Here is a 25,197-nt window from a genome sequence, read left to right as displayed (position 1 = left end):
CACTCTTTCCACCACCATCTCTCTAATTATAAACACTAGGATCTTCCTAAAGGATTACTTGTAGCAGCTTTCTAAATGATTCACCTGTACCCATTTTGGCCCCACACCTTATCTGTTTTCATAGCACAGCCAAAGGGAACATTTCGAAACATGAAACTGATCACATTGCACCACCTACTGAAAACGCTTTCATGGCTTCATGTAAAGACTCATCAATTTGGGCTGCTCTTTCAGGCCTGCCCAGTCTGTCCTTCATTCCTTTTGAGCCTCATGGGGCCCATCGTTCCCGAAGCTCCCTCCCTTCCCTTGCTGTCTCTTCTGCAGCAACTGTGGACCTCCTCACTTCCTCCAATGCACCATGCATTTTTCTTCCGTAGAGCTTTGCCCATGCTCTTCCCTCTGTCTGGAGCGCTCTTCCACATCGCACCCTACCCCTCTTGCACCTAGGTCATGCCACTCCTCCTGCAGATCACTTCCTAGCAGTCTTTCTGACCATTAAACTAAATTAATTTCATTAACTAATTCACCAAAGGCTCTCATAACATGTGCCTTTTCTTGGAGGTCGGGGTTTTAGAATTATTTGTGTGGTTCTGATGAATGGCTATATTCCCAATCATAAGGTAAGCTCTGTGAAAGCGGGAACTGGGGCAGGTTTTGCCTACCCCTGTAGCCACAGTCCATTTGGCATAGGGTGGGCGTTCAAGCAACAGTTGTTGAATAATCAGGGCTACCACAAACTCCCCCAGGGTGGGGGGTATGAGAAAGACAAGCCTTTTCCCAAAGTCTGTAACGTGCTTAGCCTTTGTGCAGAGGATGGAGATGACTGAGAGTGGAAGGTCAGCTCATCAGACAACCGTGCCAGCCAGACAGCCCCAGGCTCCCACTGCCTGAGCCTAGGAGGACTGTGGCTAAGTCTCATAAGGGAGTTTCACTTGGTGGGAACAATGTTTCAGTCTCAGAATTTACAAGTAAGGCAACTAAGGAAGCAACTGCCTAACACACAGAGCATTGAGTTTGTAAAATACCTTCTTATCCCATCTTCCAAAGCCTTAAGGATGAATTGGCTCTACAAAGATGGAGACAGAGGGAGAACGGAGTCTGATTGTTTCCTCCTGAGTGGCAGGCCTGGAAGTTTGGAACCCCGTCTCATGACCAAACAGGAAGAGGGTGCTATCTGGAATGATTGGGCTCTTGTGGGTTATCTCCACAAGGAGCTCTGGGTATCCTTAAGTGTCACCCTGAGGCGGAGGCAGGGTATACATTGAGAGTGATTCCCCCCCCAAACTGTGCCCTCTTCAGGCCCAACTTCCTGGTGTAACAAATTCTGCCATTAGAGATTTATTCTTTGGTCTCTAAAAAATGTAAACACAAGGAATAAGAGCACATCAGATTGGTTTACCGGATTCCTTTCAGATATTGTTTTGATGAGATCTGGAAGAAAAAGAATTTGAAGAAAATGCACAGCTACATCACGGAGTGCTGGCGGCAAGTGAGGGGAAGGCATGAAGCAAAGATGGCCCCTCCATTTAGCAAATTTAGAGAATAGATTAAAAATTCGAGGGGTAATTATTATTTTTAAGATCCTTGCAGCATAGCTTTCATTATTTCGGTTGCCATAATCCTGTTGGACTTGGGCTTCATTGTTGGTGAAGGGAGACTGTGTTTGACTTTGCTTGGAGACCATAAAACCACAACAAAATAGATTCTCCTGAATGCAACTAGGCAACACCAGGATCTCCTCTACACCATGAGAAGGACTTGTGATAAAAGACAAACAGCTCCGCAATGTGCAGCATGCATACAGGGGGTCTGAAGAAACTGAAGGAGGTTCTTCAGCATCATCTTAATGAATAACCAAGAATAAATAGAACTAAGATGGCAAGTGCCTTCTCAGGAAATCTAAGCTTTATAAACAACAACAAAAGCCTGTAGTCTGACCAGTCTCCCTAAAAATTGTTTGCTACTGATCTGACAGGCAAAAGGTCAGCTGTTAGGCTCTTTTTGAAAGTTGATTTGAAAGGGGTGTGCTAAATGTCCTCACTGAACTGCATCACTTCCTTCCTGGGACCATCGGGGAACCTCCCCAGCCTTTCAAGATAGGTTCTGCTTAGAAAGGTCACCCGGGCGGTGGGAACTCCAGGCAAAAGTTAACGGCTAGGGCAGCGCATCTCTTCCCCGGCGCTCTCGGCCATTCCTTCTCCTCCTCTCCCCCCGTAGAAAGGTTAGCCGAGAGGGTGGGTCACGGCTCGGGTCTGCAGCTGTGGAGAAACGCCGGAGGCCGTGCATCTCCAGGAGGTAGGGGAAGCCTGCGAGAGCGCCTCCAGGCCCCGGTCCCCGCTCTTCCAGGGACCCGCTCATCCTGGAGCCGGGCGCGGGGCGCGGGGCGCGGGGCGCGGGGCACCGGGCCGGGGAGGGGTGTGGCGGCGCAGGGGTAGAACCCGCATCCCGCCGGGGGGCTGAACCCGCCTGGCCGATCTCCGAAAGGAGCTTTAGTGCAGGGGGCGGGGGAGGGGGGGAGGGAGGCCTAAAACGCCAGGGTGCATCCGAGGGGAGGACCCGATTGCAGAGGGAGGGCAGAGTCGCCGAGCAGCTGGGCGCAGGAGTGAGCGAGTGTGCGAGCCGCCCAGGGGAGCGCGGCTGCTGATCTGCCGCGGGCAGGGAGACGGCCGGCGTGTTGTACTCGGTAACCAGGGCGGCCCGGCTCCCCGCAGCCCTGCAACCGCTCGCGAGCTCCCGGAGCCCGCGGCCGGCCGTGCGCTCGCTTTGCTGCCGGGAACCTGGACGAGCCTGGGAGAGTGAAGGTAAAAGGAAAGGAGGAAGAGCGGGAGAGACACGGAAGGAGGGAGAGAGAGAGAGAGAATATGAATGTGGGTGCAAGCCGAACAATTTGCAGACAAATTGTAAGCAAGTTTGTACTTGCACGCTGGGGTTGTGCGTGCTTAATGGGAGGGAGAGGGCGGTGATGGTGGTGTGCGTACGTGTCTGATACTCAGGGATGAGGAGATAAGGAGGTGGGGAGCGTCCTCCCTGCATCTCGTACGTAGATATCCCTATTAATATCCCCCTCTCGGATTGTCATTTCCGCTTGTGGCACTTCTCCGGGGCTCCAGTGATGCAGACGCGAAAGGCAGCCACCCTCTTGTGATGGTCGGTACTGTCGCTACTATCAGATGGGAGATGCAGGGCGTTGGGCAAATTCTAGGAGCCTCCCTTCCTCCACTCTCGACTGTTTTAGGAAGGGCTAGGGGGAGGGGAAATGGGGAGCATGGCCCAGGGCTTGAAGACCGTGCGGAGGCCGGGGCTTCAGACTGCTGGGGGTGTCACCGTGCAATTGCTTCCAGGCGGAGCCTTCGCTAGAGGGCAAGATAACTTTCATCTCCTCTCCGGAAAGACTGGTTTCAGACGGAGGTTTTGCATTGCTGCGGGAGGAGTTCTGTGAAATGGTGGTTCACAGGGCGGCAGGTGCATGGCAAAGGGCAGGAAAATATTGCCAAGTAAAGCAGCTCTCGGCCGCTAAGCAAAGAAAGCCCGTCGGGAAGCCGGGTTGGGTGTGCTGTCCTGGGGTGACAGAGCTTGGAGGTTCCAAGTTCAGGCCCAGGCTAGGGAGAAACATCGGCTGTGAACCCAGTGTTAACATCCTGGAATGTTCATTTCTGGGCGTTTCAGTTTGGGGTGGAAAACCTGTATGTATCTGACGTTCTTCTGTGAACGTTAAGAAAGTTCTAAGCGAATTATTTTTCTCTTCTTGAGTGTCTATATTTTTGTCTTCATCTTGACTAAAGGAAGCATTTGTATACAAAAGCGAGACTTGCGCAAGAGACAATGTAGTAATTTTCAGTTAAACAACAGTTATTAATATGACCCACATCTGTATAAAATGCTGATCTGATCCTTAGTCATGAAGATTCTTCTTTCAGAGGCTTGCTGTTCCCCATGATGAAAAAGATAAATAGTATGGATAAAAAGTTCCTGATATTGCCAGAACAGTGTAATAAATACGCATAGCTATTTTTTTTTCTTGTGTTTCTGAGCCCGTTTCTCACTTTGTGGCAAATTTAGAACAAAATGTACCAGATCAATGCTAACTTAATATGTTTCATGCTGAAGATAAAAGGCACGTCTTCAGACTGACTCAAATAATAATATTGCTAGCTTTTGATAATATTTGCTCCGCTATTACATTATAGACTCATTTTTATCTCTCTTAACTAATGATTTTTCACAAACTGGCTTGTTTCTGTTCTCATTGTCCCCATATAAAAATTCTTGTCACTTGATTCCTTCCTCTTGCCAGGGAGCAAGGGTTGGGAAAAGGTAGTTTACTGTTCAGAATCTTTCAAGAATTGCTTGTGTTGAATGTGCAGGACCGGCTCTCTAAGTCTGCAGCACACATAGCTTCTTGGAAATGAAAGGAGGTGTAACTGGACAGGATGTAGGAGGCCCACGGATGGGCAAGTTTGGTAGCGTTTTCTTAGCTCTAGATATTGCGGCCACACCCCGTGGCCTGACCTTGACAGGCACATGGGGCCCAAGGCTCCCCTGTGAGGGAATCTGCATTTCTCTTCCTCTTAGATGTGTTGTAGGTGCCCTTCCTTGTGATCTAATCCAACCAGAGCTAGTGTTTGGCAAGGGGTGTGATATATATACTCTAGCAGAGTAGGGGAGGAAGGTAGCAGATATCTTGGGGCCTGATTTGTACTCCAAGCTTACCAAAAAAAAGTTGAATCATGACGCTTCATATCTGTCATGCTGATCAGCTCTGTACTTCATCTTTTGCTTACTTGTTTACATTTTTGTTCTTCCATAAAAAGGACTGATTCTTATTACCCTGTACAGTTCATAATAATGAATAATTCACAGTACTATTCACTGATAACCCGTACACATACATTAGTAGTGTATTTATATTAACGCCAGATGTCCTTCTCCTTCCCTACTGCTTAGCCATCTTGGTGTTTATTAATTGGTACCATTGCTAAAGGATGAATACAGAAAAACAATAATTAAATTTAAAATTAGACACTTAATGTGACTCACTCCAGCAAAGGACTTAGATGTAAGGGGGTGGAGGTATATTTATTGGCTTTTTTATTTTTGTTTAATAGTGAATTTTAATAGGGGTCCTATCCTTATACATATTTAGACGTCTATTTTAGTAACACTTATGCTTCACGCTGCTCGGAATCTGTTTGTGTTTTATTGTCTCAGTCCATCGTTTTCAGGTAGAAATGAACCACATCATCTCTGGTGGTCACAGAGTTTGCAATTTTCTGCTCTAGTTTCCCGATACCTAAAATTGTAGTTGCATTGCTTTACAATGTGCTCTTGGAGCCTAGCAGTGTTCTTCCTAGTGTTTTCCTCACGCATTTCTTTTTAGGAGCACAAACAAGAAACTGTTTTGGCAGCTGGTTGTCCATTCTGCTTAGAGACTGGAGATACCGAGTTTTGATGATTCACTCCTGTGCTTTTCACAGGTGCCGCTAGAAGAGTATGTGGTTCAGATAGGAGAATCCCCCGTGGCAGACAGTATTCCCCCTGCTTTCTGCACAATCAATACAGCAGATGGTTATTAATCGGGCATTCAGTTTGCTCGCACAGTTCCGTGGACAGATCTCACCCTACTTTGTTGCAGTATTATTGATAACCTCTACCCCTCTGATACATAAGCTCTAAGAAGGGCTTATCTGTCACGTTCATTGCTATTTCCTCAGTACCATTGTCCTTTATGAATAGTTTCTCAATACGTTTTTAATGCTTGAAATAAGCATTGGGCTCTTAATTCTCTGCTAGGTGTGGTGGATGTACTTAGCTGCAGTGGGATCTTAGTTCCTTCTCCTGGACGGATTTGGAGATCGTGCTGGGACTGTTCATTGGTACACAATCCATCAATGTCTCCCTGATTCTCCCTTTCTATCCCAGTACTGGACCCCTCCCCACCACACCGCTGCCCACAGTCTCCTGCACCTATGAAAAAGTTTTTAAATTTCCCTGGGAATAGTGAGCTTGTTGACGGTGGGGGGCCTTCCTCTGATGTTCTGGCTCTGTAGGTCATGCCCACAACCAGAACACTGCTAGGTAATCGGTCAGTTCCACGAGTGAATTTCAAGCTCTCGTGACTTTGTACCAGTCATTATTTCAGCTGATACTTGTGCTGCCATTGGCTTTGCAACTGACAAGCCCACCAGAGAGCACCTCTCCGTTTTGGGCCCAATTCTCATATAGCGTATTGGAGAAACTGAGGCCAGGAGAAGAAAAATGGAAGCCAGTTATTTTCTGGAACTCTGTTACATGCAAACGATCTCCGAAGAATATTACATATTGATCTTTTAAAATTTAACTTATGCGGGGCACCTGGGTGGCTCAGTTGGTTAAGCGTCTGCCTTCGGCTCAGGTCATGATCCCAGCATCTTGGGATCGAGTCCCGTATCATCGGGCTCCCAGCTTAGCAGGGAGTCTGCTTCTCCCTCTGCCCCCCCACCCCCCACCCCACATGTGCTCGCGCATGCTCTCTCTCTCTCTCGCTCAAAAATAAATAAATAAAATCTTAAAAAAATAAATATAACTTATGCAGGATAAAATTAATTTAGCATAAAAGAGCTTCACTTCACAGATTAAGAAACAAGTGTTCAGAAAAGTTGTCTTTTCTTAAGGTCACATGGACAAAATTAAGACTCTGCTCCAGATCTTTCTTAGTCCATAGTGTGCGTATGTCCTGGTACCACACTCCTTGTGATAGGCCATCGTTGAGGACCTCCATACACAGAACCAGCTCAAACTCACCCAGCTAGCTGGAACAAAGCTAAGCCTAAAACTCCTATCTTCTAATCTCCAGTCTCCTTTTAGATTTGTTTTATTAATTTGAAATTTCTTATCATATCATATGTCCCTTTAAGTGACAGTATCAGTAAACAGCAAGAATATCGTAATTTCACAAAGGAGGAAATGTGTGTATACATGAATGATGAAAGCAAAATATTTTATCTTATATCTGAAAAAGGAAGGATATTGCATTAACTTCTTTTGCAGTGAGGAGGAAGGAGTTTTCTGGGGGTTCTCTCATCGAGGGAAAGTATTATGAAGTTGACTCTAAAACAAAAATATAGATCGAGGGCTTAGCATGTTCTCAGGGAAGGGTGGGATGTCAAAACAAAACGAGTTACAGACTCTATGCCTGCAGAATGTTCACTGTGTACTCAGAGTGTGAGGCTAACAATGGTGATGAATAGAAGACAGATCATATTTATAATAACATGGATTGTTAGTGCTGAGTCTGTACTGGAGTGTTGAGGGATGTTTCAAGAGAGTGTGGGTCCACGGGGCGCCCGGGTGGCTCAGTTGGTTGGGCGACTGCCTTCGGCTCAGGTCATGATCCTGGAGTCCCGGGATCGAGTCCCGCATCGGGCTCCCTGCTCGGCAGGGAGCCTGCTTCTCCCTTTGACCCTCCCCCCTCTCATGTGCTCTCTCTCTCTCTCATTCTCTCTGTCTCAAATAAATAAATAAAATCTTAAAAAAAAAAAAAAAAAGGAGTGTGGGTCCTGGGCCAGGTATTTAGGGATCCTTTGGACCTGCTCAGCTGACAGTGCCCCACACAGGGGAAAGTTGTTCAGGAAGGATAGGAGTATATGAGGTGAAGAGTGTTGGAAGTAACACCTGCATAGCCCTTCTGGCTGCTGAGCTCAGCTGATGGCACCAAGGCCCACAAATTCTCAAGTCAGAATCCTGAGGGTCATCCAAGACGCTCCGACAACCCCACCAACCGCTTCCTATCTTCCCTCCCTGACCTATCACCAAGTCCTGCACATTTTGCCTCCTAAAGGTTTCTTAGATTTTATCCTCTACTCACTCACTGTCCTATTTCAGTCTGCCATCATGTCCTATCTCGACTCCTACATTCCACACTGATCTTTCTCGATCTTTCAGTCTTGTCTCCTACAGATACACCCTGAAAAATTGTATCTAGAATAATCTAAAACATACTTGGGCATTTCCAGTTTTAAAATCCCTCAGTGGTTCGCTGTTGCCTCCCAGAGAATCAGGACCAAGCTTGTGAGCATAGCACACAGGGCCCTCAACCATCTGGTGTTACCTCCTTCTCCAGCCTCAGCTCCAGAATGTCACCTGGTAGAGTCCTTCACAATCTAACCCTTGGTACTCCCACATAGAATCTTGTGTCCACGACTTGGCTTGAGCTATTCACACTGCCTGGACTGTGTCTTTCATATTTTTCTCCTGACTAGCTCTAACTCATTTACCAAGACTCAGTTCAGGGGTGAGCTCCCTCCCAGAACACTTCCAGAAACTTCTTATTGGTTGAGCGCCCATCCTTTGCATTTTCCATCTCTATATTTGTACTTGCCCATGGTATTATTATATTATTTTTTTCTGTTGTATCTCCTACTGTGTTCAAAGCTCCTCAAAAAATAGAATCTATGTCATATTCATCTTGGTACCCCCAGCATTGAGCTCTGATATTCAAAATGAATTTGTTATACTGTAGAAGTAAGACTGGATACATAACCTGAACCTGGACATAAGCAAAGAAATTCTGAGTTTAATGTACCATCAAAAGAGATATATATATATATCTTTATGTCAAATATGTCTCAAATATTTGATATATATCTCATATATACATCTATGGGAGAGAAGGAAAGAGAGAGAGTTCAAAATTAGTCTATTGTGTAACATGAATGTGAACTAGAAGAAGGTAGAATCATGGTGATCTATAATGCAGTGACTTAGAGAAATCCTTTTTAATTCTATAATTCTTCATTGATAGTTAAGAGCCACGTCTTTTATGAACTCCAGTGCTGGGCAGGGGCTGACTTGGGATAGCTGAATTAAAATGAATTTCTTCCTTCCTCTCTATTTAGTATACATGTAGTTAGGTAGCTAGCTAGCTAGAGTTCAGAAAGTTATATTCTTGCATTTGGAGAACTTAACTTTCTAACAGTTTAGAGGAGCCATTTGTAAGATTTTAGGCACATCCCACTATTTATTAGTCTCCAAATTATGGTAGCTTTTGCATGTAAGCAAGTGGAATATTTTTCCCCAGGAGATGAAAGCTGCTAATGGGCATATAATTCGAGTAGGGCCAAAGGCCTTGATGCATGATAGGCTAAGCATAAGTAATGATTTCTCCTCTGAGAATCCCTTGGAAAGCCACCCACCATGAGGTACTTCTCTAGTCCAGGAGCTGACAGGTATTGGGTCCTCCTTCTACTAAATATCTTTTCAAGTGGCCAAGAGAAGTCGATATGTGTCTTCTACCCATTAAGGCTGTTCACTGCACCACTTCACCCTGACTTGCTGAGTGACCAGTGCATCCTTTCTTGCTCCACCATACCTTTCTGATGCTTTTTCACACAGGGCAGCAGCACCATGCAATGTTTTGCATCCTTTTTGAGATAGTATTCTAAAACAGGTACGATCAGCTTTGCCTTCATGCATTCTAACCAGCTACCAGTGTAAACTAGTATTCATAATGCCATTTTAAAATCAATTATAGTTTGTAATTATCTTTTATTATGTAACCAATCTCTCATAAATAAAATAATATTACTTTATGACCATACGTTCAGGGTAAAATATAGTTTTTGATAGCACTCATAGACTCCCTCTGGCAGGTGGACCATCCCACTTGTATGTGTTTTCTTTACAGGTTTGCCTTTACCATCCTCCCCTGACCCCATCCCATTCTTTTTCTTCACCTTCATCCTCATAAGGCAGAGATGCAGTGTGAACTGTAGTAAAGTGTCATCTCATGTGGGCCACCTTAGTGTGGCCCCTTGGTTAAGCTTCTTCCCCTGGGTGCATGTTCACCCTCCTTTCCTTTCTTCATTATTTACCCTCTGCATGGCAAAACCTTCTCTTCAACTAACCCTAGGGTTAGGAAATCCTTGTTCAAAGTAAATGTCTCTCAATATCAAGTGTTCATCAACTACTCTCCTGTCTCTTTTTCTCCTTGCTCAGTCCAGAATGATGACTTAAACTTGACCAAAACAGAGAATTCAGGAAAAGGTTAGAAGGGATATGGCCTCTCTGCCCTGGCCACCCCTACCCTAGCCTTCCAACCTACTTTAGAGACTTCTGTAGGGGAAGGAAAGAAGCTAAATCAAATCCATTTTGACTTCTAAAACCAGAATATTTGAAACTGACGCTTTTAGAATGAAATATTTTTACATTTTTACTGTTTTAATTCATCAAATTGTTATTAGAAGTTAAGATTTTTTAAAGTTATTTTTATTTTTTTTTTAATTTTAATTCCAGGGTAGTTAACATACAGTGTTACATTGGTTTTAGGGTATACAATATAGTGATTCAGCAATTCTATGCATTACTCAGTGCTCATCTAGAAGCTAAGATTTAATCTCATTCTTGGAAGGTATACAAATGAAACAGCAAAATATATGTACAAAGTAGGCTGAAATAGCGTAGATGAGAGAACTTGGGAATATTGAGAACTAGGACTCAATGTTTTGACTTCATAGTACATTCACTTTCATAGATCAATGGAGGAAGATTATAGTTTAAAAAGAACACTACATCAAAAACTAATGATGTAATGTATGGTGATTAACATAACATAATAAAATTAAATTAAAAAAAAAAAAGAAAAGAAAACATGGAAGGGGCACCTGGGTGGCTGAGTTGGTTAAACGTCTGCCTTTGGCTCAGGTCATGGTCTCAGAGTCCTGGGTCCAGTCCCGGGTCAGGCTCCCTGCTCAGCAGGGGAGTCTGCTTCTCCCTCTCCCTCTACCCTCCCCCCTGCTCCTGTGCTCTCTCTCAAATACATACATACATACATACATACATACATACATACATACATACAATCTTTAAAAAAAAAAGAAAACATGGAATAAGCAAACATTTCTTTTTCAGCAACCAACTTTATTATATATACATATCTCATGTATGCATTTATTTTGTCAGATCTAAAGATTCCTAGCATTTGCCTAGTACTTGATACATGTTTCACTTGGTAATGAATCTTCTATGCAAACTGAATAGAAATAGTTTTCTTTTTAGCATTAGGGGAACCTATGTAGATTTTTTTTTTTTTTACTATTGTACTTTTTCTATTTGTTCTTCAGGTTCCTGAGTTCATTTAAGAGAACGGTCTTAAAAGAAGGAAAAGGAAAAGGGGTTCAGTCTTTGGAAGCGCTCCCCCCTCGCTCGCTGCTGCAAGGGCCTGGGATTCGTGTGTGACCCGATAGAGTGATCCGATAGATCTCGGGGAGCTGCGCTATGTTTTCCTGAGTGGCGTGCTTCTCCTCCACCCTGGGAGAAGTCTCTGGTGCGGGTTTCATGCTTCAGGAGGCACCATGGCAGCCTCCAGGATGGCCTCACGGTCTCCTCGGGACATTGCCAACGTGATGCAAAGACTGCAAGGTAAGGGGCAGAGATGTCACGGCTGGTTTTGTACTTTTAAGTACACTTTAAAGTTCAACGACCAGCTTCACTCAGGGTCTCTTCAATTCGCTTGCAGTTTCTTTCCGTTTTAGGAGACGACAGCAAGGAATCCCAAGGTGATGTCTCTTTTCCTAGTGTTTTCAGACTAGTCCCTGCTCTTTGAAGGTGCTGCCTTTTTCGTGTAGCAAAAGGACAAAGACCAAGCTCTCTGTTGGCTGGGTGTCTGCATTAGTGTGGCCTTGATGGTTATTCAGCGGCCAGTTGGGAATTAAGTTATCGTCAAACTGCCCTTCAATCACCAAGGACAATACCGCACGGTGACAGTGCACAAGGTTATCGTGACGATGGTGACAAAGACCGTACACTCTGGTCAAATAAGTCAACCAGTAGTTTACTTATCCCAACTGGGAAAGCCCTCAGAGATCTAGAAAGTCTTTAAGCAAAATGAGGTGATGAGGCCCAGAGGGTTTATGACGTGACAAGATTAACGGCGAGGGACAGCGTGTGGACTGGAGCCGAGTTCCCCACCACTGTTCTTTCTCTAACAGCAAACTGAGTTTTAGAAGAGAATTAGCAGTGAAATGTTATGGCAGCTTATAGATTAATTCTATAATGAATAAATCATGCAATTAACAAAGTCATTGTGAATTAAACATGCATTTAAACATGTATATTCCTTAAACCGTGGAAATAATCGTCTGTAAGAATATAAAACTATTGCTTCCTTGTCACAATCCTAATCCTTCCTCCCCCAGCTTCAAATGTATATTTTTAGATATAAAAATGTCCAAATTTAACTCTCTGTCAAGAGAGCTTAAAAGTAATGTTACACTTGGCTTTTTGTTTTTCTAGTCTTTCCAGCAAGTGATCATTGTGGTTCGGCACCACAGACATCATACTGATCTCTCACGGTCCCACTTTGCTTGCTTTACAGTGTATTCGATGTGCATAGCGGCCATTTCCAGTGAAGCACTCTTGACTTTCAAATATAGAAGAGAATCTGGGTATTCACAGCCCAGAGCATGCTCTCAGCTATAGAAAGGCAGGGAGTTTCTCCGTGTCTGACCAGTGACCACTAATTTCACTGAAGCTCCTGTAATCACAAGGCTCCCGCTCATGTTGATTGTCCTGGGCTGATTTTTGGAAGTTCAGTGCGAGTGGTGCTTGTTTCCCATTTATTGTTGGAAGATCTCATTGTCATGCCAGAAAGAGCCTGGTTGGATAAAAGATCAGATCCTTGCTGAATATGTGGGCATAGACCTCCTCCATAGACCAGAAAAACCTCTGATTCCGTCTACACAATGCCAAGGGTCTCCAACTGAAGTTGTACGTCTTTATTTGGGGAAATGGGATACTGAACTTGGAGTTCCATTTTTCTGTCTGTGTCTGTCTTTGCTGTTTCCTGGGCACAAATTCTTGAGCCATTTTGTGCCTCAGTGGCATCATTTATGAAATGATGGAAAGGAAACTAGCAGGTCCCTTCCAAAAGTGTGGGGGAGATAATTAGGTAATAAAGCACATTTTCCTTTGAGTCTATTAAATGTGAAAATTCTCTGGATGGCATACACACACACACAATAAACCAAAATTGTATAGATTAAGTTTGAAAAAAGTAATCTGGAATCAGATTATGATTCTACAGTTTACTCTTTATTCTTATTTTGGTTTGAATGAGTTTTTTTTTTAAACTAAGATAGTGGCTGGGGTAAGAAGAGAGGGAAGAGGACTGATGCCTCAGTGTTTTATTATTTTCTGTAGTGTACAGATAAGTGGTATTTCTTGAGAGGTGTGTGGGGAGTGGAGTCCCCACTCCCCTCCCATGCCTGGCCTGTGACAGTGGATGTCCTATGTAACATCTGTGCATTTTGGGACCCCGCTTGTAAAATGCGGACTGTTCTCACTCTGGATTGTTTCAAGCTCAGTGAGATGATGACAAAAGGTGCTTTAAAAATTATAAATACTGCCATCTGTGAGCTGTTCAAATAGTCACGGCAGAAAAGTGGACGAAGAGGCTTGATAATTTGTTGCAAATTTTTCTAGTCATGCAGATTTGAGGATGAATGTTAATGGTTTTATATATTCCGTGCTATCTAAAACTAGTAACTTTATTATATAATAAAGTGACTATACTCACTGTATTAATTACTTTCCCCTTACTAGTAAAAGAAAGAATTATAACACGTCATAAGGCTCTCTGACAAATTTAGAACAATAAACCTTTTGATAGGAGACAAAATTTCTGAGCACTAGATATTTATCATTTTTTAGCATCAATTATTTTATACATATATATGTTATTCATGGCAACAAAATGTAAGGTCTGTATTGCCACAAAATGCAATGGATCTAGCCTACAGCAGTGGAAACATGTAAGGGCTAGAAGTGAATGTGATCTGGTGGCTGTTCACATATTGATCTACTGGGTTACTTGTGCTGATTCATCTGGCTAGGTCTGTGTCTCCCCTGCATCTCACTTCTCATTGTGCATCCTGCTGATGCTTGGAGCCCAAACAAGAGTCACCTCCCTGGACAGAGGAGACCTGTTTTCCGTCAAGGGTATTTAGTGATTCTTCTTGCCTGCTGGAACCTCCAAACCAGTGACCATGGTGCTAATAAATGGAGGGCTGGTGTTACTGCCCAGATAAATGTGACAAATGAGGGGATGTGTTTGAGGAAAAATAAATCTGTTACTTTAAATAGAACCAGAGTTGCTATTTGCCAAGTTCAAATCCATAAGAACATTCTTCTAGAATCCCCTTTTCTTTGCTCAGTAGATAATCCAAGCAACTAATGTTTTTTTTTCCCCCTCTTGGATTTTATTGTCATATCAGATCTGCGTATAACTAATAAAAATCATGTAGCTTTGAATAGCGGCAACTTGGCTTTGCTCTCTTGCTTATTTAGTTTACAACCATAATTGTTGACTGTTTGTCTGCTTTTAATTTTTATTTCTAGTGCTAGGAAACTGAAGCACACACAGATGGCTTCGTAAGTTAGCTGCTACTGTAGCAGTTCAATATTTCACCTTTGCCAATATTTGTGCTTGTTTGAGCATAATGTTTTAGGCTGGGATCCTGAATTATGGATGAGCAGGCCGACTGCAGTGCAGAGTTTCATTTGCTCTTAAGAACAATGAAGGTTTCTGTAACTTTCATCAATTTAAATATAACCTTAAAAGCAAATACAAGGCAATAGGATAATACAGGAGTATTAAAACTTTAAATGCACATAATTAGTATATACATTTTCTGCTCTTTAAAGGCTAACTAAGGGGACCCATTTCATGGTGGCTTATGGAGTGACTTTAGTTTTTAGTCACATCTAAAAAAAAGTAGATGTCTGAACTCTTAAGATTATAAATTTCTTTAAGTTACTGACAGTATCTTTGTAGATTTCATCATGCTGCTGCATAACGTCTGCTTAAAAAAGATTTGTTGAATGGCTTTTATCAAATACCCTTTTTTTCATTCTTTTATTTGAAGATAATCTAGCAAAGTTTGAGGATTTTTAAATTAACATATTTAAATGTTTGTTATTGTAAGACAGGGCAGCATCCATGCAATCTTACAGAGTGAGTGGTAAATGCCAGAGAAGATTCAAAATGGGCATACTACGGTGTCTATATAGAGATTACTTTGATAAAAAAGGAGGATTATTGATTGCAAGGTCGAGTTTTTATTTTTAAACCTGTGAATAAATTCAAAGAAAAAGAAATGAGAACAGTGATAAATATGTATTCCTGGAGATATCTCTAAGTTTGCTAACTGTTCAGTAAAAGATAATCATGGCCTCACTCTAAAATTGCTTTTATGACTAACTTTAAACTCTTTTTGGTTAAATATAATATTTCCTCTGAATCCGTTATACTGTAAAAGAAAACTTCAGACTAGCAAATGAGTTAGCTGAAAAGTAGAATCAACAATAATAAATAAATAATGAAGTAATTTTTGGTATTTAATTTTTTTAATTTAAATTCAAGTTAGTTAACATATAGTGTAGTATTGGTTTCAGGAATAGAATTTAATGACTCCTCACTTATATACAGCACCCAGTACTCATCCCAACAAGGGTCCTCCTTAAAGCCCATCACCCACTTAGTGCATCCCCCTACCTCCCTCCCCTCCAGCAACCCTCAGTTTGTTCTCTATAATTAGAATCTCTTATGGTTTGCCTCCCTCTCTGTTTTTATCTTATTTTATTTTTCCTTTGCTTCTACTATGTTCATCTGTTTTGTTTCTTAAATTCCACATATGAGTGAAATCATATGTTATTTGTCTTTCTCTGGCTGACTTATTTCACTTAGCATAATACACTCTAGGTCCATCCAAATTGTTGCAAATGGCAAGATTTCATTCTTTTCTGTTGGCTGAGTAATATTCCACCTTATATATGCACCACATCTTCTTTATCCATTCATCAGTCAATGGGCATTTGATCTCTTTCCAAATTTGGCTATGGCTGATAGTGCTGCTATAGATACTGGGATGCATGTGTCCCTTTGAATCAGCATGTTTGTATCCTTGGGATAAATACCTAGTAATGCAATTGCTGGGCCATAGGGTAGTTCTATTTTTAACTTTTTGAAGAAATTCTATATTGTTTTCCAGAGTGGTTGCACCAGTTTGCATTCCCACCAACAGGGCATGATGGTTCCCCTTTCCCCTTATCCTTGCCAACATATGTTTTTTCCTGAGTTGTTTATTTTTGCCATTTTGACAGGTGTGAGGTGGTATCTTATTGTAGTTTTGATTTGTATTTCCCTAACGCTGAGTGATGCTGAGCATATTTTCATGTGTCTGTTGGCCATTTGGATGTCTTCTTTGGAGAAATATCTGTTCACATCTTCTGCCCATTTCTTAACTGGATTATTTATTTTTCGGTTGTTGATTTTGATGAGTTCCTTATAGATTCTGGATACTAGCCCTTATCCAATATGTCATTTGCAAATATCTTCTTCCATTCCGTAGGTTGCCTTTTAGTTTTGTTGATTGTTTCCTTCGCTGTGCAGGAGCTTTTTATTTTGATGAGGTCCCAATAGTTCATTTTTGCTTTTGTTTCCCTTGCCTCTAGAGATGTGTCTAGTAATAAGTCCCTGTGGCCAAGGTCAGAGGTTGCTGCCTGTGTTCTGCTCTAGAATTTTAATGGTTTCCTGTCTTACATTTAGGTCTTTCATCCATTTTGAATTTATTTTTGTGTATGATGTAAGACAGTGAGCCAGTTTCATTCTTCTGCATGTCGCTGTCCAGTTTTTCCAACACCATTTGTTGAAGAGACTGTCTTTTTTCCATTGGATATTCTTTCCTACTTTGTTGAAGATTAGTTGGCCATAGAGTTGAGGGTCCATTTCTGGGTTCTCTATTCTGTTCCATTGATCTATGCGTCTGTTTTTGTGCCAGTACCATACTATCTTGATGATTACAGCTTTGTAACAGAGCTTCAAGTATGGGATTGTGATGCCTCTCACTTTGATTTTCTTTTTCAACATTACTTTGGCTATTCAGGGTCTTTTCTGGTTCCATACAAATGTTAGGAATTCTGTGAAAAATGCTGGTGTTATTTTGATCGAGATTGCATTGAATGTGCAGGTTGCATTGGGCAGTATAGACATTTTAACAATATTTGTTCTTCAAATCCATGAGCATGGACTATTTTTCCATTTCTTTGTGTCTTCTTCTATTTCTTTCATAAGTGTTCTGTTGTTTTCAGCATATAGATCTTTTACTTCTGCTATATTGGTTAGGTTTATTCCTAGGTATCTTATGGTTTTTGGTGCAATTGTAAATGGGTTTTTGGTGCAATTGTAAAAAGATTCCTTGATATCTCTTTCTGCTGCTTCATTATTAGTGTATAGAAATGCAACAGATTTCTGTACATTGGCTTTTATATCTTGCAACTTTGTTGGATTCATGTATGAGTTCTAGCAATTTTTTGGCTGAGTATTTTGGGTTTTCTACATAGAGTATCATGCAATCTCCAAATAGTGAAAGTTTGACTTCTTCCTTGCTGATTTGGATGCCTTTTATTTCTTTTTGTTGTCTGATTGCTGAGGCTAGGACTTCTAGTACTATGTTGAACAACTGTGGTGAGAGTGGACATCTCTGCTGTGTTCCTGACCTTAGGAGAAAAGCTCTCAGTTTTTCCCCATTGAGAATGATATTTGCTGTGGGCTTTTCATATATGACTTTTATGATATTGAGGTATGTTCCCTCCATCCCTAATTTCTTGAGGGATTTACCAAGAGAGGATGCTGTATTTTGTCAAATGCTTTTTCTGCATCTATTGAGAGGATCATATGGATCTTATCCTTTATTTTATTAATGTGTTGTATCACGTTGATTGATTTTCAGATATTGAAACACCCCTGCAGCCGAGGAATAAATCCCACTTGATAGTGGTGAATAATCCTTTTAATGCACTGTTGGATTCGATTAGCTAGTTAGTATCTTGTTGAGAATTTTTGCATCCATGTTTATCAGGGATATTAGCCTGTAATTCTCCTTTTTAGTGGGGTCTTTGTCTGGTTTTGGAATCAAGGTAATGATGGTCTCATAGAATAAGTTTGGAAGTTCTCCTTCCACTTCTATTTTTTGGAAGAGCATCAGCAAGAATAGGTATTCATTCTTCTTTAATTGTTTGGTAGAATTCCCCAGGGAAGTTGTCCGGCCCTGGACTCTTGTTTGTTGGGAGATTTTTGATTACTGATTCAGTTTCTTTGCTGGTTATGGGTCTGCTCAAATTTTCTGTTTCTTCCTGTTTCAGTTTTGGTAGTTTCTATGTTTCTAGGAATTTATGCATTTCTTCCAGATTGCCCAATTTGTTGGCAAATAATTGCTCATAATATTCTAATTGTGTTTCTGCAGTGTTGATTGTGAGCTCTCCTCTTTCATTTGTGATTTTATCTATTTGGGTCCTTTCTTTTTTCTTTTTTATAAGTCTGGCTAGGTGTTTATCAATTTTGTTAATTCTTTCAAAGAAACAGTTTCTAGTTTTGCTGATCTGTCCTACTTTTTAAAAATTTCTATCATTTATTTCTGCTCTAATCTTAATTATTTCTCTTCTTCTGATGGCTTTAGGCTTTATTTGCTATTCTTTTTCCAGCTCCTTTAGGTGTAAAGTTAGATTGTGTATTTGAGACTTTTCTTCTTCTTGAGGAAGGCCTTTATTGCTCTATACTTCCCTTAGGACTACCTTTGCTGTGTCCCAAAGGTTTTGGGCTGTGGTGTTTTCATTTTCATTTGCTCCCATGTATTTTTTTTTTTATTTTATCCTTAATTTCCTGGTTAACCCATTCAGTTTTTTAGTAGAATGTTCCTCTTTTTAAAAGATTTTATTTATTTATTTGAAAGAGAGAAAGAGTGAGAGAGCACAAGCAGAGGGTGCAGCAGAGGAAGAGGGAGAAGCAGGTTCTCCACTGAGCAGGGAGCCCAACATGGGGCTCCATCCCAGGACCCTGGGATCATGACCTGTGCCAAAGGCAGACTCATAACTGACTAAGGCACCCAGGTAGCTAGTAGGATGTTCTTTAACCTCCATGTATTTGTGGTCTTTCCAAATTTTTTCTTGTGATTGACTTCTAGTTTCATAACACTGTGGTCTGAAAATATGCATGGTATGGTCTCAATCTTTTTCTATTGGTTGAGTCCTGATTAGTGACCCAGTATGTGGTGTATTCTGGACAAAGTTCCATGTGCACTTAAAAAGAATGTATATTCTGCTGCTATAGGATGTCCATCTGGTCCAGTAGGTCATTCAAAGCTACTGTTTCCTTGTCGATCTTCTGCTTAGATGATCTGTCCATTGCTGTGAGTGGGGTTATTAAAGTCCCCTCCTATTATTGTATTATTATCAATGAGTTTCCATAAGTTTGTTTTAATTGATTTATATATTTGGCTGCTCCCAAATTGGGGGCATAAAAATTTACAATTGTTAGATCTTCTGTTGGATAGACCCCTTTATTATGATATAGTGCCCATCTTCATCTCTTATTACAGTCTTTGGTTTAAAATCTAGTTTGTCTGATATAAGTATGGCTACTCCAGCTTTCTTTTGATGTCCATTAGCATGATAGATAGTTCTCCACCCCCTCCCTCTGAATCTGGAGGTGTCTTTGGGTCTAAAATTAGTCTCTTGTAAGCAATATATTGCTGGGTCTTGTTTTGTTTTGTTTTGTTTTGTTTTTTTATCCATTCTGATAACCCTATGCCTTTTGATTGGAGTATTTCGTCCATTTACATTCAGAGTAATTGTTGATAGATATGAATTTAGTGCTATTGTATTACCTGTAAAGTTGTTGTTCTTGTAGATTGTCTCTGTTCTTTCTAGTCTTTGTTGCTTTTGGTCTTTCTTTCCCGCTCAGCGGGTACCCTTTAATATATCTTGCAGAACTGGTTTAGTGTTCACAAACTCCTTTAGTTTTTGCTTGCCTTGGAAACTCTTTATCTCTCCTTCTATTCTGAATGACAGCCTTCCTGAATATAGTATTCTTGGATGCATATTTTTCTAATTCATCACATTTAATATATCATGCCACTCTCTTCTGGCCTGCCAAGTTTCTGTGGACAGGTCTGCTGCCAGCCTTATGTGTCTAGCCTTTAGGTTAAGGGTCTTGTGTCCCTAGCTGCTTTCAGAATTCTCTCTTTATCTTTGTATTTTGCAAATTTCCCTATATGTCTTGTTGATTTTGATGTTGTTTTTGTTGATTTTGAGGGGAGTTCTCTTGTCTCTTGGACTTGAATGCCTGTTTCTTTCCCCAGATTAGGGAAGTTTTGAGCTATAATTTGTTCAAATAAACTTTCTGCCACTTTTTCCCACTCTTCTTCTTCTGGGACTCCTATGATACAGATATTACTGCGCTTTGTGGAATCACTGAGTTCCCTAAGTCTATATTTGTGATGTGATAGTTTTCTTTCCCTCTTCTTTTCAGCTTCATTATTTTCCATAATTTTATCTTCTACATCACCTATTCATTCCTCTGCTTCTTCCATCCTTGTTGTGATTACACCCAGTCAGTTTTGCATCTCAGTTATAGCATTTTTTATTTTGGCCTGACTAGTTTTTAGGTCTTTTATCTCTGTAACCAGAGTTTCTCTGGTGCCTTCTATTCTTCTTTCAAGCCCAGTTAGTATTCTTATGATTGTTGTTCTAAATTCTTGTTCAGATATATTGCTTATATCTGTTTTGAGCAAATCCCTGGCTGTGATTTCTTCCTGATTTTTCTTTTGGGGAGAATTCCTCTGTCTTGTCATTATGTCTAGGTTTCTGTCTTTTGTGTGTTATGAAAGCGTGTTATGTTTCCTATTCCTGAGAGTAATACTATATTAAGAAGGAGTCATACACTGTCTAGGGCCTGGTGCTTCAGGAAGTGTTTCTGATGTATGCTCTGTGCACACTGTTATTGGGTTTTGGCTGCTCTTTCCCAGAGGTCAGTCCTTTGCAGAGTTCCTCCTTATTTACAATGCAGAGTGTTTGGACATTTAACTAGGTGTGCTTTGATTTGTTTGTTAAGGTAAGCCTGGGGGGAAAGAAAAGGAGATCCAAGAAAAAAAAAAGGAAAAGGAACAAAAAAGCAAACAAACAGACAAATAAAAAACTGTAAGCCTGATTCCAAAGAAGAAAGAAATAAAATTAAATTTAAAAAATAATTACAAAAAAAACCCCCCAAAATAAAGCCTGGTCCTATTTCCACCAGAACTGAAGCTGATGGTTTGGAACACTCTATGATCAGTAGACTTGGTGCATGTGGTGGGGCCTGTGTTGGTCCCCTGAGGGAGAGGCCCAATGCGCTGGCTCATGGTCAGATCTGTCCTAGCAAAGATGCCCCTGCAGTGTGCAGGGGGTGGGGTTTGGTGTAAGGGACTCCAGCCTCTACTGGAGGCACTGTGTTTCTCTCTAACATCTGACTGTGCTGGTGGGCTGGCCAGGGGGAGGGGTGGAGGATGGTGTCACTCTGCCTTCTTGTCCCAGGGGAGGGGAACTCATGGCTCCCGTTGTTCAGGAGGCCCTCACAGAAAAGTGAATAATCTCCCCTCCTGTGTCTCAGTATTTCATCAGATCCCTGCCCTCAACCTGTCTGTGCCCAGGCCATCTGGGGCCCAACTGGGGTCTGGTGCCACAGTTCTCCTGTGTTTTATCTCTGTCCAGTGGCTGGATTCAAAATTCCAAATCTTAAATAACCCAGCAAGGCATGGACCCTCTACCCTACCCCAGAGGAGAGCCTCACAGCACTGTGTCTGGCACCATTCTGTCTCAGAAAAACAGTTGCATGGCTGGGCAGGTGCCTGGAGTCTATGGTGAAACAAAGGAAAAAGTTGTGACCAAGCTGTCTGCCTTCAGAATGCACCTCTGTCCCTTTCTGTTGAATGATTACTCAATGGCACCCGGTGGGCCTCTTGTCCTTAGAGAGGCAGTATACCCTCTTCCAAATGTATTCCAGGACAGGGCACATTCTCTCCCAGTACAACCCAGGGTATCCCCACACTATGGCATCTTGCTTGAACCCTACATGCTGCGCTCTCTCCTGCTCCCTTTCTCTCTCCCTGACTTCTCTCCATGAAAAAGGCCCCCTCCCCTCTGTGGCACCTTGGGTTTCTCTTGCCCAGTTCACATTTCTGAACCTCACATCTGTCATGTTCTCTTCCTCCAATTGTGCAGATTGCTTTCTTAATCTTCAGATCAATTTCCTTATTGTTCAAAATGATTTGTTGTTAATCTAGCTGTGTTCGAGGGACGAGGCAACTTCAGGGTCCCCCTGCTACTCTGTCATCTTAACTCCTCCCTTTTAGTTTAACATTTAGCTTCAGGGAAGGAAAGGCTTGCCTTTTATGATGATTCTGGGGTTTTTTTTAGAGTGCCTTGAGAGATTAAGTTCTAAATTTTATTACTCTGACTTAATGACTCTTCTTACTAAATCTCAAAATATTATCAAAAATCCATTTACTGTATTTAGGCTGAAATTCTCCTTTACTTTAATCTTCCTTCCTGTAATGAATGTTGTGTGCTAGTCCCTCAGATTTAAATACTAAGCAAAACTCAGCACAAAATAATGATCATTTGTTTATATTTTGGAACATCATGGTTAAATAAATATTTAATGAATAAATGGATAAATCACAATCCCTAAATTAATCAGTTGAAAATGAAATTAGTCAAGACACATGTAAAAGCAAAGGGAAAAAAAACCCAATAAATTGAGTCCTACTTTATTTGCCATCTTTAAAAGAAATTTTATATCTGAGTTTTATTTTTAATTAAACTTGATTTTGACCATAAAGTCATTGTAAGGATACATATCTAACCTGAACAAGTTCCCATGTTGACTTCTCAGATATGTGCATTGGGTTTTTTTGTTTTTTGCTTTTTTCTCATTTAATTTTATTAACATTTATAAAGCATTTTTACCTTGGGGTGCCTGGGTGGCTCAGTCAGTTAAGTGTCTGACTCTTGATTTCCACTCAGGTCATGATCTCAGGGTCATGAGTTCAAGCCCCGTGTGGAGCTCCCTGCTCAGTGGGGAGTCTGCTTCAGATTCTCTATTTCCCTCTACTTCTGCCCCTCCCCATGCTCACACACACTTTCTCTCTATCTCAAAATAAATAAAATAAGTCTTAAAAAAATACCAAAAAGCATTTTTACCTTCCTTCTTCCAATTTTCGCTTATGTCAGTTCTAGGTTCTCATACCCTGTACTCATTTATCTATTGTATTTCCTTTCCGCCCCAAGTTTTTGTTTAAATTCTAGTTAGTTAACATATATGGTAAAATTGGTTTCAGATGTAGAATTTAGTGATTCATCACTTACATATAACAACCAGTGTTTATGGGGTGCCTGGGTGGCTCAGTCGGTTAAGTGTCTGACACTTGATTTTGGCTCAGGTCATGATCTCAGGGTTCTGGGATCGAGCTCTGCCTGGGGCTCCATGCCAACTGGGGAGTCTCCCTCTGCCCCTCCCCCTGCTCACATGTTCTCTCTCTCTCCCAAATAAATTAATTAATTAGAAGCAAAACAACCAGAGTTTATTGTGTTTTGCTTTTTAATTTGAATGCTTTAAAAATATTTTTCCTTCCTAATGGTATATTATATGTTCATATTACTTTTAAATGCATTAATGTGTTTACATTTGAATAATGCCCTGTCCTCCAAGCCTTTCTATTTGCAGAGCCATTTTATCTATTACACATCATGGAGAAAGTGCCAGAGGCCTTCGGGATTTTCTTTTCTTTTTTTTTTTTTTTAAAGATTTTTTTTTTTATTTATTTATTTGAGACAGAGAGAACGAGAGAGAGAGAGCATATGAGAGGGGGGAGGGTCAGAGGCAGAAGCAGGCTCCCTGCCGAGCAGGGGAGCCCGATGCGGGACTCGATCCAGGGACTCCAGGATCATGACCTGAGCCGAAGGCAGTCGCCTAACCAACTGAGCCACCCAGGCGCCCGGCCTTCAGGATTTTCAAAGGCCTGCAAAAATATTAGCTCTCAGATAGAAAAAGAAAACTGCTAAATCAAAATTAACAGAGGTTTACAAATGCTAAAATTATGTCAACTAGTCAAATGTAAGTCAAGTTAATTCAAAAATTATATATATGTTGTATGTGTAAATATATTTAAATATGCAGTGTGGGTATACTTTGTTGATCTTGATATAGTGTGTGGCAGGCCCCTAAATATAAGAACATCTGACGCCTACAAATAGAACATAAAGCATTCCTACACATTGCTTACAAATTAGTTCCTCTTAATATACCACTTAATTTTGTTACTTCCATGGTGAAAATCTTCCTTCACTTCTTGACCTCTCTATTAATGTCCCATCTTCTTGACTTGGCTTCTTTATTCAAACTTCATTTTAACTGTCCAACATTTGTCTCCTCTAGCTTCCCTACCTATCCCTGAATATCTGCCAAATGCCATTACTTGCAATGCTCTCAAGATGCCCTAACTCCTCTGTGTCCTTCTGGGGCACTTTTAGAAATGAGCTCTGTTGATTGCTTCTAAAACTCGACTTATCTTCAAGGTTCAACTTAAATTCAGCCTCCTCCAGGAAGGCTCTATTGCTGATGTAATCAGAAGTTCTATCTAAATCCCTTTAGCACTTCGTAACACTATTACTGAAATTATCTAGTATTGCTTTGCATTATGTTACGTGTATGTGGCTAATCCACCCACTCAGAATATAAACATCTTAAAGGCAAAAATTGGGTCAAATTCATATCAGTGCCCTACACATTGACTAGGCAGTGCATTTCATAATGTGGACTTCATAAGTATTTGCTGAGTGAATACAGTATAAATATGTAATATCATATTGATTTTCAGTGGTGGAAGCGGGGTGACCAGGAGGGGGATAATTTGGATAAGTCACAAGAGAGATTAAAGTGGCTTGGACTAGATATTAAACAGTGGATAGAGAGAGAACTGGTAAAAATCTGGATATATTTTTAAAGTAAAGCTGAAATAATGTGCCCATGGATTGAATGTGGTGTATGAGAGGGAGGAAAAAAGCTGGCTCCCTCATTTTTCATTTTGAATGAGGTAAGACAAGAGACTGTTGGGAATAGGGTTGAGGAAAACCAAAAGCTTTTTTTGGATGTGTTACATTTAGAAGGCTGGTGGATAACCCAGAAAGTAGCTGGGTATATATGACTGTAGAGATCAAGGGAGAGGACACAGCTGGAGAAACATTTGGAGATCCTAAGCATACAGATAGAATTTAAAGCTGTGGGGTTGATTGACACCACCCAGAGAACAAGGACATAGGGAAAAAAAAGGTTTGGAACATAGAGCATCAACC

General features: G+C 41.2%; 1 protein-coding gene across 1 annotated transcript in view; it reads left to right on the top strand.

Moving 5' to 3' along the window:
* The first annotated feature begins 2,100 nt into the window (after positions 1–2,100).
* SYNE1 (spectrin repeat containing nuclear envelope protein 1) overlaps positions 2,101–25,197 on the top strand; it is a 444,246-nt gene continuing 421,149 nt past the window's right edge. Inside the window, exons 1-2 of the mRNA XM_045865766.2 lie at positions 2,101–2,295; positions 11,097–11,394. Coding sequence (XP_045721722.2) covers positions 11,328–11,394 — 67 coding nt within the window. The 5' untranslated portion in view covers positions 2,101–2,295; positions 11,097–11,327. The remainder of the gene's footprint in view (positions 2,296–11,096; positions 11,395–25,197) is intronic.

This window comes from Mirounga angustirostris, unplaced genomic scaffold (genome assembly GCF_029215605.1).
Source record: "Mirounga angustirostris isolate CCGP_5_RB_7025 unplaced genomic scaffold, mMirAng1.0.hap1 SCAF_8, whole genome shotgun sequence".
In the NCBI taxonomy this organism is placed as follows: domain Eukaryota; kingdom Metazoa; phylum Chordata; class Mammalia; order Carnivora; family Phocidae; genus Mirounga; species Mirounga angustirostris.
The sequence above is the reverse complement of the archived record's forward strand: the minus strand, read 5'-3'. Positions and strand labels throughout refer to the sequence as shown.